The sequence below is a fragment of the Dromiciops gliroides genome, chromosome 6 (genome assembly GCF_019393635.1).
Source record: "Dromiciops gliroides isolate mDroGli1 chromosome 6, mDroGli1.pri, whole genome shotgun sequence".
NCBI classification, from domain to species: domain Eukaryota; kingdom Metazoa; phylum Chordata; class Mammalia; order Microbiotheria; family Microbiotheriidae; genus Dromiciops; species Dromiciops gliroides.
This window is the reverse complement of record NC_057866.1, coordinates 124,289,857-124,303,685: the sequence shown is the minus strand read 5'-3', so window position 1 is coordinate 124,303,685 and position 13,829 is coordinate 124,289,857. Positions and strand designations below refer to the sequence as shown.

At 43.0% G+C, this 13,829-nt stretch overlaps 1 protein-coding gene across 2 annotated transcripts in view; it reads left to right on the top strand.

The window, feature by feature from the left end:
• LNX1 (ligand of numb-protein X 1) overlaps positions 1-13,829 on the top strand; it is a 115,307-nt gene that overhangs the window by 62,132 nt on the left and 39,346 nt on the right. For both annotated transcript variants that reach the window (XM_043970101.1, XM_043970100.1), the window contains exons 3-5: positions 267-419; positions 4,669-4,871; positions 8,917-9,288. In XM_043970101.1, coding sequence (XP_043826036.1) covers positions 267-419; positions 4,669-4,871; positions 8,917-9,288 — 728 coding nt within the window. The remainder of the gene's footprint in view (positions 1-266; positions 420-4,668; positions 4,872-8,916; positions 9,289-13,829) is intronic.

The window sequence follows — 13,829 nt, the reverse complement described above, 5'->3', positions numbered from 1 at the left end:
GATTATAAGGATAACTATGTGGGATTTAACCATGGAACAGCCTTCCAGAATGGACACATGGTAAATGTTGTGGAATGCTCGGGGCTCTGAGGCTCAGGGGCGGGGGGAGGGGAGGGGGACACCCCCACTCCCACCATGAGATGCTGGGGCACTGGGGAACCACAACCAACCCCGAATATGGGAATAAAGTCCGTGCCATGGTCACCATTAAGATGTAACTGGTGGCTTCTCTAGCTTTCTTGATTCTCTCTTTTCCCTCACAACAGCCCAGCACTTTGAGCGATCCAGCATCAGAAGTAGATCTTTTAAAAAAATAAATAGAGCTCTGAGTGTTCTTCGGAGAACAAAAAGTGGAAGTGCAGTGGCCAACCAAGCTGACCAACCGAGGGAAAATCCTGAGAATGCTATTGCCACAGAAGGTAAATACGTCTACATAAGTTCCCACCTGGATTTGGGTGGGGCTCAGGATCAATTCTGTGATTCGATTCCTGGTATTAATAAGAATAATAATTTGGTTCAGTCATTTCTCAAGTTGTGTCCGACTCTTCATGAGCCCATTTGGGGTTTTCTTGGCAAGGATACTGGAGTGGTTTGCCATTTCCTTCTCTAGCTCATTTGACAGATGAGGAAACTGAGGCAAACAAGGTTAAGTGATTTGCCCAGGTTTATACTGCTAGCAAGTGTCTGAGGCCAGATTTGAATTCAGGAAGATGAGTCTTGACTCCAGGTCTGGCGCTCTGTCCCCTGTGCCACCAAACTGTCCAAGAATAATAGTAGCTTATAATTCAATTAGCACACCTATTTGTAAGTCATGAAGAACTAATGCCCATTATCTCATTCCTCAAAACCTCCTTTGAAGTAGGGAGGGCCAGGAATTATATCCACTTTATAGAGAAAGGAAAAAAGACAAAAAGGGTCTGGGACCCCCTCCTCCAGATGCCAACAAGGTATTGAAGTCACATCCTTTGTATTTTCCACCAATTTAAGGGGTGGTTTTTGGGGGTTTTTTTTGGCGGGGCAATGAAGGTTAAGTGACTTGCCCAGAGTCACATGATTTAAGTTTTCTTAATGTGGAGTAGTGACTGTGGTCAACTTCCCTCTACTTGGGAGGTTGGTTTCATTCATTATTACTTTGGCAGTAGGGCTTTATCCAAGGCAGACCAGACATATCCTGTTCCAGGGAGGAGACTATTATCCCCAGCCCACTGTATTACTATAATTGCCAAGGATGGATGATCCGTCAATAACAGAAACACACAGAATTTGAGTTAGAAGGAACCTATCTAGTCCCATTCTTACTCCAGCTTACCCAATAAATTTTGCTTGAAGGCTTCCTATCAGAGGTAACTCACTCTAGCAACTACAAAGTAATCAGTGTCTTTGTTTGGGGCCCATCATCCTATAGAATCAAGAACAGGACTGGTGATGGGGCAGGAAGTGAAAAAATAGAGGGCAAAAATAGGAAAACTGAACTCTCTTCTCTAACCTCAAACCTACCCAATCAGATGCCTCCAAATTGTATTTATTTGTCACTTAGCCAGAGAGGTCTGTTTTGGCTTGTTTCCTAAGGGTTACAAAGAGAATACATGCTAAGGCCATGTAGTAGAATACATAGAGAGCTGATCCAGGAGTCAGGAAGACTCAGGTTCAAATCCTGCCTCTAACACTTATTGGTTGGTTCACGCTGGGTAAGAGAAGAGTCATTGTCCAGATGGCGTCATATTCAATGTAATTCCATTCACCATTATTAAGTGCATGTCATATGCAGGAAATGGGGCTAGACTTTGGGAGTACAAAGACAAAAAACAAAGTGTGTTTAATCTGGAAAAGACCTAGGAAGACCTAGAACCACCTCTAAGCATTTGATGGGCTGCTGTGTAACAGAGGGATTGTGCTGCTTGGTTCCAAAGGGCAGATCTAGAAGCCATGGAGACAAGTTGACAAGAGGCAGATTTAATGGCACACACTGAATACGATGCCAAATAATAGCTTGGGGGTCCTAGGATTTAGAGCTGGAAGTAACAGAGGTAATCTAGTTTTACCCATTCGTTTCATGGGGGAAAAGTGAAATGATTGACTTGCCCAAGGTCACAGAGCTAGTGTCAGACAGGACTCTACCCCGGGTCTCCTAATTCAAATGCCAGTAGTCTTTCTTTTAGAATTCAGGGGGCGGCCTAAGGAGAAAGGGAAGGGAAAATGGGTCGCCCTCATCTCCAACACATAAACTTTCCTTCTTCAAACTGACAAATAGAAAATTTCTCAAATCAGTATTTGAAAAGGGGGGTAGGGATGAAATAATCAAATATATAGCTTTGCATCTTTAAAATGGTTTAAAGATTTCAGTTTAAACTGCCTAAGTTTTGCACCAAATAAAGAAACTGAGTAACGGAGAAGTTAAAGGTTTTACAACAAGCCAGTTAGTTAAATTGGATCAGAGATCCAGTTTGGAGTCCAGATTTTTTTGAGACCCGGTCTTCTTCAAGTCACCGAATGGTACTTGGTTATTAACTTCAAGGAACTTTAGCTCTTCTCTGTATTCTCCCAAGAGAGCAGCCCACTTGTTATCCTATTAGAGGAAATGGATTAAGGTCATGGGTTTTGGAAACAGTGACAGACAGAGGAGTGGGTTACAAAGATCCCAGACCCATTGTTGTGACCTTTCCAATTGACATAATTAGTCAAGCCTCCCAGGGCCAAGGCAGCCGTACCCTGTGAGTTAGAGCCCTCCCCTTTCAATGTGATTCAGTGTACTCAGTGCTTAATTAAACCAGCTACCAGAGGCAGCCTAGCCTGTCCACTCTGAAACCCAGAGGCCTAAAGCAGCTGTGAGATCGCTCTTCCTTGGAAATAGAAATCGGTATCATTTAACCCAGTTTTAGCAATAGCATGTTATTTGGTGCTGTCCATGGGGACTTCGGTTCAGGACTGTGGGACCACAGTGTTCTGAGGACTTTAAACAGAAGCAATTAGGTGGGTAATGGGAAGAGTCTTAAGGGCAGAGCTGCTACTGTCCGCCATCACACCATCATGGTCCTTCACTCCTAGTGGCTTTTTAAATATAGATAGACACAAAGACAGATAGATGTGTGTATGTATATGTGTGTATACATATGTGTTTATATATATACTTTTCAAGGGTATTTATTATTATTATTACAGTCTATACATTATGATCTATTAAGAGACTAGGGCAGCTAGGTGGTATAGTGGATAGAGCCTGGAGTCAGGAAGACTCATCTTCCTGAATTCAAATCCAGCCTCAGACCCTTACTAACTTTTTTTTATGTGGGGCAATGGGGGTTTAAGTGACTTGCCCAGGGTCATACAGCTATAGTAAGTGTCAAATGTCTGAGGCCAGACTTGAACTCAGGTCCTCCTGAATCTAGGGCCAGTGCTTTATCCACTGTGCCACCTAGCTGCCCTCCCCCCTTACTAACTTATGACCTAGGCAAGTCACTTAACCTTGTTTGTCTCAGTTTCCTCATCTGTAAAGTGAACTAGAGAAGAAAATGGCAAGCCACCCCAGTGTCTTTGCCAAGAAAACTTCAGAGGGGGTCACAAAGAGTTGGACACAGGGGCAGTTAGGTGGGTCAGCAGATAGGGTATTGGCTCTGGAGTCAGGAAGACCTGTGTTCAAATCCAGCCTCAGACACTTGACACTAGCTGTGTAACCCTGGGCAAGTCACTTAACCCTGATTGCCTCACTAAGAAAATAAAAAACAAAAACAAAGAGTTGGACACAACTGAAAATGACTGAAAAACTACAAGAAACTGGAAATTTTCAAGAATTTCATTGCATGAGAATAGATTTAGAGCTGGTATTCAAACCCCCTCCTTTTATAATCAAGGCACAGAGATGGCAAGTGATCTGTTCAAAGTAACACAGGTAGTATTCTGAGCTAGACCCTCTGATTCCACAGTTAGGGCTCTTTCTATTGTGTCTTGGTGGCTATTTTAGCTTCAGCACCAACAAAGATTCTGCTGAGAGGAAAAGAGTGAATAAAGTGCTGGACTTGGAGCCCAAAAGAGAAGTGTTCAAGTCCTTCTTCAGGCAGTATGACCCTGGCCAAGTCACTTCACTCTCTGAGCCTCGGTTTTCTCCTCTGTAAAATGGGAATTATAACGGCATCGACCTCAAAGGTTTGATGTTGGGGGCAGCTAGGTGGCACAGTGGATAAAGCACTGGCCCTGGATTCAGGAGGACCTGAGTTCAAATCTGACCTCAGACACTTGACACTTAACTAGCTGTGTGACCCTGGGCAAGTCACTTAACCCTCATTGCCCTGCCCACCCCGCAAAAAGACAAAAACAAAAACAAAAAAAACCCCACAAAGGTTTGATGTTAAGATCAAATGAAATAATATGTGTAAAACACTTTGTGAATCTTAACATACCACACAGACATTAAGTGCTTATTATGCTGCTGGGAGGAGGAATAATTGTCATAGCGCGAAAGCTAGAAATGCAAGAAAGAAATGTAAGAAATAGATCAGAGGGCAGGAAAACAAGCATACTCCTAGTCCTTTCAATAAGCAAGTGATGAAACATATTGAATGAAAACTGTTCTGGAAAGACAAGTGAATGTTTTTCAGTGAGTCCTTTTGTCTTTTCTCTCTGTTTTTTTTTTGTTTGTTTGTTTGTTTTTGTTTTTGTTTTTTTGCATCTTAGTTTTCCCCAGATTGTATCACCTGATTCCAGATGGTGAAATCACCAGCATCAAGATCACCCGTGTGGATCCCAATGAAAGCCTGGCTATCAGGGTCGTGGGAGGGAGTGAAACTCCCTTGGTCCATATTATTATACAGCATATTTATAGAGATGGAGTGATTGCCAGAGATGGAAGACTACTACCAGGGGACATGATCTTAAAGGTATAGAAAGCTCTCGGCTGTAGGGTTAAATGAGTGAACTGACATTCTCCTGTGAATTTAGTCTGACACATGCATCTTTCTCTATGTGTATGTCCTCGTGCCTCCAAATCCCATGTTGGCTTTTCCTTCTCTACTTTTCCTTCCATGTGTCTATAATTGAATCACAGAACCACTGAATTCTAGAGACAGAAGAAACTTCAGAGATAGATCATCTAGTTCCCCCTTTGCCCCGAGCATGGATTATCTCTGAAACTTCTCAGACAACTGGTCATCTAGCCTCCATCTGAATCCCTCCAATGACAGGGAACTCACAACTTCCTGAGCCCCCACACCATGCCCACACTGTTGGACCCCTCTAATTGTTAAGAAGCTTTCCTTCTAGGGGCAGCTAGGTGGCGCAGTGAATAAAGCACCAGCCCTGGATTTAGGAGGACCTGAGTTCAAGTTCAGCCTCAGACACTTGACACTTACTAGCTGTGTGACCCTGAGCAAGTCACTTAACCCCAATTGTCTCACTTGAAAAAAAAAAGTGAAAAACCTATAGTAGGGACCTTGAAGGTTCCAGTGCCCACAAAAAAAAAAAAAAACCAACAAAAAAAGAAGCTTTTCTTCTACATTTTCCTTCTATTCCTTTAATTAGTTATAAACTAGTTTTTCCTTATTGTTTTCATTTGAGACACCTAGGTCAGGCTCTTACTAGCTGTGACCTTAGGAAAATCATTTAACCTCTGCCCATTAAAAAAAAAGGCTAGTGGGGCAGCTAGGTGGCACAGTGGATAAAGCACTGGCCCTGGATTCAGGAGTACCTGAGTTCAAATCTGGCCTCAGACACTTGACACTTACCAGCTGTGTGACCCTGGGCAAGTCACTTGACCTCGTTGCCCCACAAAAAAAAAAAAAAAGGCTAGTACTTACATGGAAGTCAGAAGAAATGATACAAATGAAGGACAAACAAAAAAAATGAAGGACAAACAAGACCTGAGTTCAAATCTGACCTTAGACACTTGACACTTACTAGCTGTGTGGCCCTGGGCGAGTCACTTAACCCTCACTGCCCCGCAAAAAAAAAAAGAAGAAGAAGAAGAAATGATACAAGGACACTCTCAAGATCTCTCTGAAGAACTTTGGGATTGATTGTTTGACATGGGAGACATTGGCAAAGAACCATCCAGCACGGTGTGCCCACATCAAAGACAGTGCTATAAGAGAAGTAGAATTGCAGTAGCTCAAAGGAAATGTGAGAAGCACAAATTTAGAGACATCTCCATTCCAAATGTTCATGTGGACTATTTGTGCCCAACCTGTGGTAGAGCCTTGCAAGCCCAGATTAGTCTGATCAGCCCCAGTCAGACACATATACCTTAACTCCAAAATAGTGATGTCATTTTGGTCCTCTTTGAGAAGGAAGGACAAGAAGCAGCCTGAAGAATGGGGATAAATATAAAGATAAAAATAAGATAATATTTGTGAAGCTTTTTATAAGGGCTATATAAATGCTGTGTAGTCTTTCTGAGCATTCATTTTGTGCAAGCAGCTATACTGGGTAATGTGGGTGTAAAGATACATAAGTCCCAGTCCCCATTCTTAGGGAAGTGACAGTTTAGGAAAGGTCAGTCAGTCGGTGAGAGGAATCACTAAAGAGGTGCATATAAACTGCTATATTAGAATGGAAAAAATATAACCTGGTGGGATTTTTGTTGTTGTTGTTGTTGTTGTTTTTTGGTGGGGCAATGAGGGTTAAGTGACTCACCCAGGGTCATACAGCTAGTAAATGTTAAGTGTCTGAGGCTGGATTTGAACTCAGTTCCTCCTGAATCCAGGTCTGGTGCTTTATCCACTGCTCCACCTAGCTGCCCCCAAATATAACTTGTTAAGAGCATGAGAGTTAAACTTGAGATGGTGCTTTATAGTTAAAAGCACTTGTATATCTGTTTAAGTTCATAGGAATTCAGGGGAGAGAGAATTAAGGATGAAAGGAGAGTAGTTAGAAACGTCTATATAGTTTTCAAATCTTTCAGAGTTGTTCCTTTTTACAATGTTGGTAGGAGGGAGAGAAAATAAATGGAAATTAATTTAAAATGTATAAACCAATGCCCAGGTCCATTGTTAGTAGAGAAGTTTTTATGCAAAAAATTCTCTAGAACCCATTGTCACTTTGTGAAATATTATTTGCTTGACCATTAAAAGGGGCATAAGTCCTGGTCTTAATTGGATTAAAATTAATTTTTTTATTAAAATGTATATATAGTAGCATCTCTTATCACAGGAATTATCTTGGAAAGTGCGATGTTCTTGATGACTAGTCCAGTGAGGTAAACTCAAGGGATAGGCATTCCTCTCATCTGATAAGGAATTTCCATATTCCCAATGGCTCCCTCCCTAGTACTCAAAGAAACAATATAAAGATCTTCCCTTGAGGACTGTTCCACAAAATGTGTGGCTTCTGGAGAGCTTTGACTTGAGTTTTGAGACAAAAAGGTCCCCCCATGCCTTTATTTGTTTTGTTTTGTTTTTGGGGTTTTTTTTTTTTGCAGAGCAATGGAGGTCAAATGACTTGCCCAGGGTCACACAGCTAGTAAGTGTCAAATGTCTGAGGCTGGATTTGAACTCAGGTCCTCCTGAATCCAGGGCCCGTGCTCTATCCACTGTGCCACCTAGCTGCCCACCCCCCATGCTTCTTAATAAGCAATGATGAATTCCTTATGGAACAGATGGCAGAGTAGGAAACCAGGAACAACCCCACCCCAGTCTTCCTTTTCTCCTTTGTCTGTGATTGGACAGAGGCGTAGTATGTTGATTGTTCTTGAATAAATGACTCTCCCACCCCCATTCCCTCTACTTTCTTTGCTGGGGATTGAGAAGATGTTTTCTGAGTTTACCCACACTGGGTGGAATTGGTTTATAAGCTAATTCCAAGGTTCCTCTAATGAATAGCTGCCAGGAAAAGACGTCTCACCAATATTAGGGAAATCCAGGCCACTTGTTTCTCCTTTGTCATGGTTTCAGCCCTGGGAGAATTGAGCTGCAGAGATGCTGTGAAATTGTTTTCTTCCAGAGTCATGAGGAACTTTCAAGGGTGCAGCCTTTCAGCCCGGGACTGTTTGGAAAAGAGTAATTCAAACCAGAAAGCCCTGTCGAGCGTTATTGTTGCACTACTGGGATGGGCATATTTTCAATGTCTTTAAAAGGCATTTCCAAATGTTCTAATGGTGTATGGAATATGTATGGAAGCTCTTATTTACTTCAGTTTGACTGTAACCCTGCAAAGATTTCTCTGTGAATTTTTTAAAAAATGGGGAGGGAGGAAGACAATCATATTTCTTTAGACCCAGAGTTTTACTGAAATAAGTAAAAACTGCCAACTCGAGGCAACTAGGTGGTGCAGTGGATGGAGCACCGGCCCTGGAGTCAGGAGGACCTGAGTTCAAATCCGGCCTCAGACACTTGACACTTGCTAGCTGTGTGACCCTGGGCAAGTCACTTAACCCCAATTGCCTCACTAAAAAAAACAAACAAAAACAAAAAAAAAATACAGTAGGTAGGTAGGGTGCTGGGCCTGGAAGTTCTAAGTTTAGACACTTGCTAGGTGGGTGACCTTAGACAAGACACTTCACCCTGTTTGGCTCAGTTTCCTTATCTGTAAAATGAGCTGGAGAAGCAAATGGCAAACTACTCTAGTTCTCTGCCAAGAAAAGCCCAAATGGGGTCATGAAGAGTCAAACACAACTGAACAACAACAATGAGTAGTAAGGCGCTATGATAGGCTCTGGAGGTAGAGAGACACAAATGAGAAACAGTCTCTGCTGTCAAAGTGGTTGGTTTTTTTTCTACTGAGGAACATGACACAAGATAAGTACAATATGATCTGAGTTGAGAAGAAAAGCACTGACTCTTGTGTGTAGGGTGGAGGTGAGGTTTTCTGTATGCCATGCCCATGTATTAATGGTCCTTGTTTTAAAATAAAAAAAAAAGAAAGAAAGAAAAGAAAAGAAACAAAGCATGCACTGTGGCCCCTACCCTGACTCTGTGGTTCCTTCTCCCTTAGGTCAATGGCATGGACATCAGCAGTGTGCCTCACAACTATGCCCTGAGTCTCCTGAGACAGCCTTGCCAAGTGCTCCGGCTAACAGTCCTGAGGGAACAAAGATACCGCAGCAGGACCAGCGGCTTGGCATTTGAGACTCAGAGCCCCCGCGACGATAGCTTTCATGTGATCCTGAACAAAAGCACTCCAGAAGAGCAGCTCGGGATCAAACTAGTACGCAAGGTGGACGAACCCGGGGTGTTCATTTTCAACTTGCTGGATGGTGGTGTTGCCGACCGGCACGGCCAGCTGGAGGAGAATGACCGGGTGTTAGCCATTAACGGACATGACCTTCGGTATGGCAGTCCAGAAAGGGCTGCCCAGCTGATCCAGGTGGGTCACGGTGGTCCCAGACCACCCTCTGAACCTGTCTAGTCCATTTGGAACCTGTCATTAATACCCTTCCACCGTAGCCCCAACCCTGTTACTGCCACACAGAATTTGTTGTGACTCTTTAAGGGAGAAAAGGCCGACTGGCTAGCATTTGCACAGGTTTTGTCCAAGTAGTGGTGCTAAGCCCTGGTGACTTGGAAATTGCCCAGTTATAGCACCATAATCTATCCATGCGATAATGGACATTGAGTGATATTGTGTCCTGAAAAGAGTGCCAGGAATATGGGTTCAGACCCTGGATCTAACATTAGCTATATGTCATGAGCAAATCATTTCTTTGAAACTCAATTTTCTCACCTGTGAAATATAGTATTTGTACTGTTTACCTCACAGGGTTGCTGTGAGGGAAGTGTCTTGTCAATTATGAAGTGTTGTAGAAAGGTAAGTTATTATGAAAAATTGTTGTTATCATTGTTTTTAACTGGGCCCGTGACTTCACTGGCATAGACAACTCCTGATGAGGATTCTCCCTCTCCCAAGGTAAACTGGCACCTGTTCTGAAATTAAGAGTGTTTGAAGGCTGATTTGAGACACTGAGAGCTTACATGACTTGCCAGTGTGTGCCAGGGAAAGAACTTGAACCCAGGCCTTCTTGTCTCCCTGATGGGCCCTCTATCCACTCTACCATCTTGTAATACAATGTTAGTACCTGTAAGGTGTATCACAGCACAGAGGGGTTCCCATCTCACATAGTGGAGTTCAGGGAGGCCTGGCATTTGTCTTAGTGAAAGCTAACACATGATACACCTGTATGCCCCACATTCTAGCCCATTCTTGGAATGTCTGGAGCAAGAAAGCCCCTATGCAGCCTCTTCTACGAGTGCCAGAGACCAAGACTACTTTAGGGTAGGACTAAGCTCTTGGGTTCCCTTTGGATGAGCCTTTCCTGGAGCAGATGGGAACCTCACAAGTATGTCACCCCCTCTACTTACTCCTCTGTCCCTACACCACCCCACCCCACCCTGCCCCCACCAGGATGCCCAGAGTAGCATTGATTGAGACATTTGTTTATTTCATCAGGCAAATCAGGGACCTCATATTGGCCCAGAATTCACATCCTTGAGCCTATGTGGGATATAGCTGAGGCCCAGTGTGAGGGTTGCTGATATATATATATATAATTTTTTTTTGGTGAGGCAATTGGGGTTAAGTGACTTGCCCAGGGTCACACAGCTAGTAAGTGTCAACTGTCTGAGGCCAAATTTGAACTCAGGTCCTCCTGATCCAGGGCTGGCGCTCTATCCACTGTGCCACCTAGCTGCCCCCATTATAATTTTTCAAGCTTTGTACAAAAGCATTCCCATAAAACTCCACATGTGAAACCCAATCTGGGGGCTTGGATTTCAAATTGTATTTAGTAATATCTTGGGTTTCTAGAACCACAGAAGAGCCTGATAAGATTGTCTGTAATGCAACATCATTTATCTAGAGACCAGTGCCCTGTGAGGAGTTATGGTAGGACATGATCCCTGCCCTCTAGGGATCCCTTCTAATGTTTTCTCCAAGAAAGGCTCCTGCCTTGGGCTCCTGCTCTTTTCTGAGGTGTTGCTGGTGCTTCATTTACGTTAGCTCCTCTGAATTCATGTGCGGGGAACACTTAGTGATATTTCTATTTTAATGATGGGGAAATCTGTCCAAGGAGCAGTGAGGCGACTTAGCTGACGTCACACGACTCACTCTTTCCTGACCTTGGCTTTAAAGAGGAGCAAACCTGAGCCATGCAGCTCATCTTCTCGATGTCACAGTACGATACGCACAGTGGCTCCTTGTGCCATGACAGGCTGTCACACAGTGGGACAAACATAGAGCGGAGCCAGAGTTGCTCCCTTTCTGATGGTGAATGGTTTGCTCAGGTGGTGGTGAAGCTGTCCCATGTCCGCTCCACATTCCCCCCCCTCCCCCCTCCCGGGATTCCTCATGAAGTCATTTGCCAAGCGCATCACCCGTGAATCCTCTTTTAAACGCCATTTGTTCCCATGGCAGTCTGTAGCTTTCTCCTCCTTCTCTGAGGCCCCAAGTCTTTGAAGGCTCCTTGGAAAGCCTTGAACACAGCTGGCTAAACAACTTTGAAACAAAGCCCTATTTGCATATGATGAGGACGGGCATCTCAAATGTTGGTGCCATTCCACAGGCACATAACATAGGCCAAATGCATGAAAATAAAAAGGAAGAAGCCATTCTGATGTTCCTTATGTTAGGATCATACATGGTGTGATTTTAGATTAAGGGAAAAATTATTTACCACAAATTGTCCCTAGACCCTTAAGTTGTTAGAATCTGCTTTAGGTAAAACTTTCAGCTTCATCCACACCACATAAATGCATTTTAATTTTTAGGAGGAAAAAAAAACCATCTCACATAATATTCAGACAACTGAATTTGCTGAAACAACTCACTATCTGTGTCAGTTGAAAAGACCTTAATTGAATTCAGGATTTTTCCTCTTATTAGCAGAGAAGCAAAAAACAACAACAAAAATCCAAGTCTATTCCAAGGAGGTTAATTTATGAAATGAAATCTTGCCTAAGAATGGGAATTTCTAAAAACATTTCCTTTTGCTTACTAAACAGAACCAGTTTGCTTTATAAGCAGAAGGAGACCCGTGGGCTGTGGAAGATCCCACCAAAAAGCTGGTTGGGGAAGAAATGGAAAAAATGATACACTGTTGAAAAAAACCAACTAAGCCCTTGTTAATTCTAAAATGTGGATATTCCTATGATTCTTGTAACACACACCAGGCTGGGATGGAGGTGGGGGCTGGGGGATGGAATTAAACAGACTGCCCCATCAAAGGGAGAAGGTCAAATTTCCAACCAATCCCCAGCCATCCTTGGCCTGATGTGTGTACTCCATGAATCACATTTGCCTAACAGAAGAATTCCCAGACAGCATATCCTTTTGGTCCTGTTTTCTCTTAGGGTACCACGCACTCTGGCTCTTTCCACATGATTTCAGGGAAGAGTTATTACTGAAGAAGCCACAAATGTTTTGAATCGGACAGACTTTACATACGTCAGGTCCTAACCTCTGCTTATTCAACAGCAGGCTTCAGTTTGCCAGACCCTAAATGTGAGGCCCAGAGTAAAGCAGAGCCCCATCATGAGAGAGCCAAAAGTTTCAAGTTAGCCAAAAGTCCTTTCCTTAGCATCTTGGATGTAATTAGGCTTTCCCGCCAGCGTCGGTTTCCTAATAACTTTGAAAACAGCAGTTGTGTGATCGACTTAAGTGAATGTGACAGTGGAATTGCTGAATTGTGCAGGATTATACCTGAAATGGATGTATCCAAAATAAAGGAGAGAAAGAGTTGGAGGTCATAATCTCAGATTTAGTTTGGTGGGATCTTGGAAGTCATTTAGTTCAACCCCTTTTACAGATGAGGAAACTGGGGCCCCAAAAGTTCCCCTTAAGGCCGTAGAGGTAGCAGAACCATTATTTAAACCTATGTCTTGTTATAAATTTGGGATGTGATGAATGTTGAGCAGTTAATAAAAACACATTATCCAATCATCTACATACAAGTGATGAGCATGGGTGTGGTGGTGGTGAGAATCGTGCTTATCATCAGATTCTGTCACCATAGTATTTTGGTCTGGGTTCATAATTTCATCAGTGTTGAAAACCCCCTGTACCAAGATAGGTCAGCAACTCATCTGTCATTAATAGTCTTACAGAGTTGCCATGGGGCACTTAGAGTTTAAATTAATAAATGAACATTTTTAAGTGCTTCCTGTGTGCCAGGCACAGCGTTAAGAGGCAGAGATACAAAAAGAGGTAAAAATAGTCCCTGCCCTCAAGGAGTTTCCAATCTAATAGGGGAGACAACATGCAAATATATGCCAAGTGAACTCTCTACAAAATAAATTGGAAATAATCAACAAAGAGAAGGCATTGGGATTAAGAGGAGTGGAAGAAGGTTTCTTGTAGAAGATGCGATTTTAGTTGGGTCTTACAGGAAGCCAGAGAAGCTAGTAGGCAGAGATGAAGAGGGAGATAATTTCAGGCATGGGGTCTAGCCAGAGGGAATACCCAGGGCCAAGAGATGGGATACCGTCTTTGTGGAAGGGCCAGAAGGCCAGCATCACTGGGCCAGAGAGTCCGTGTTGGTGAATGATGTATAAGAAGGCAGGAAAGGTAAGAGGGAGCTAGAGCATGAAGGCCTTTGAATGCCACACACCTTTAGCAGTTCTCAGTCCGCAGCACTTGCCACTTTCTGCTATTGGCTTCATGACAATATAACTATCCCTGAAATCAAAGCTCAAAATAATAGTAAGTTACAGTCCCAGGAATTTTTACCTTAAATACCAAAATGTCACTAACTACCATTTGAATATCTTTCCTGATGTTTCCTTAACAGTTAACATTTCATTTATCCTTTACATATAAATTAAAACTACTTATATTTGGGGGCTTCAGACATATGGCAAATGCCTGATAGTTGACTCATCATTAATATGTTGGAGCAACATGTTTAAACCACCTTA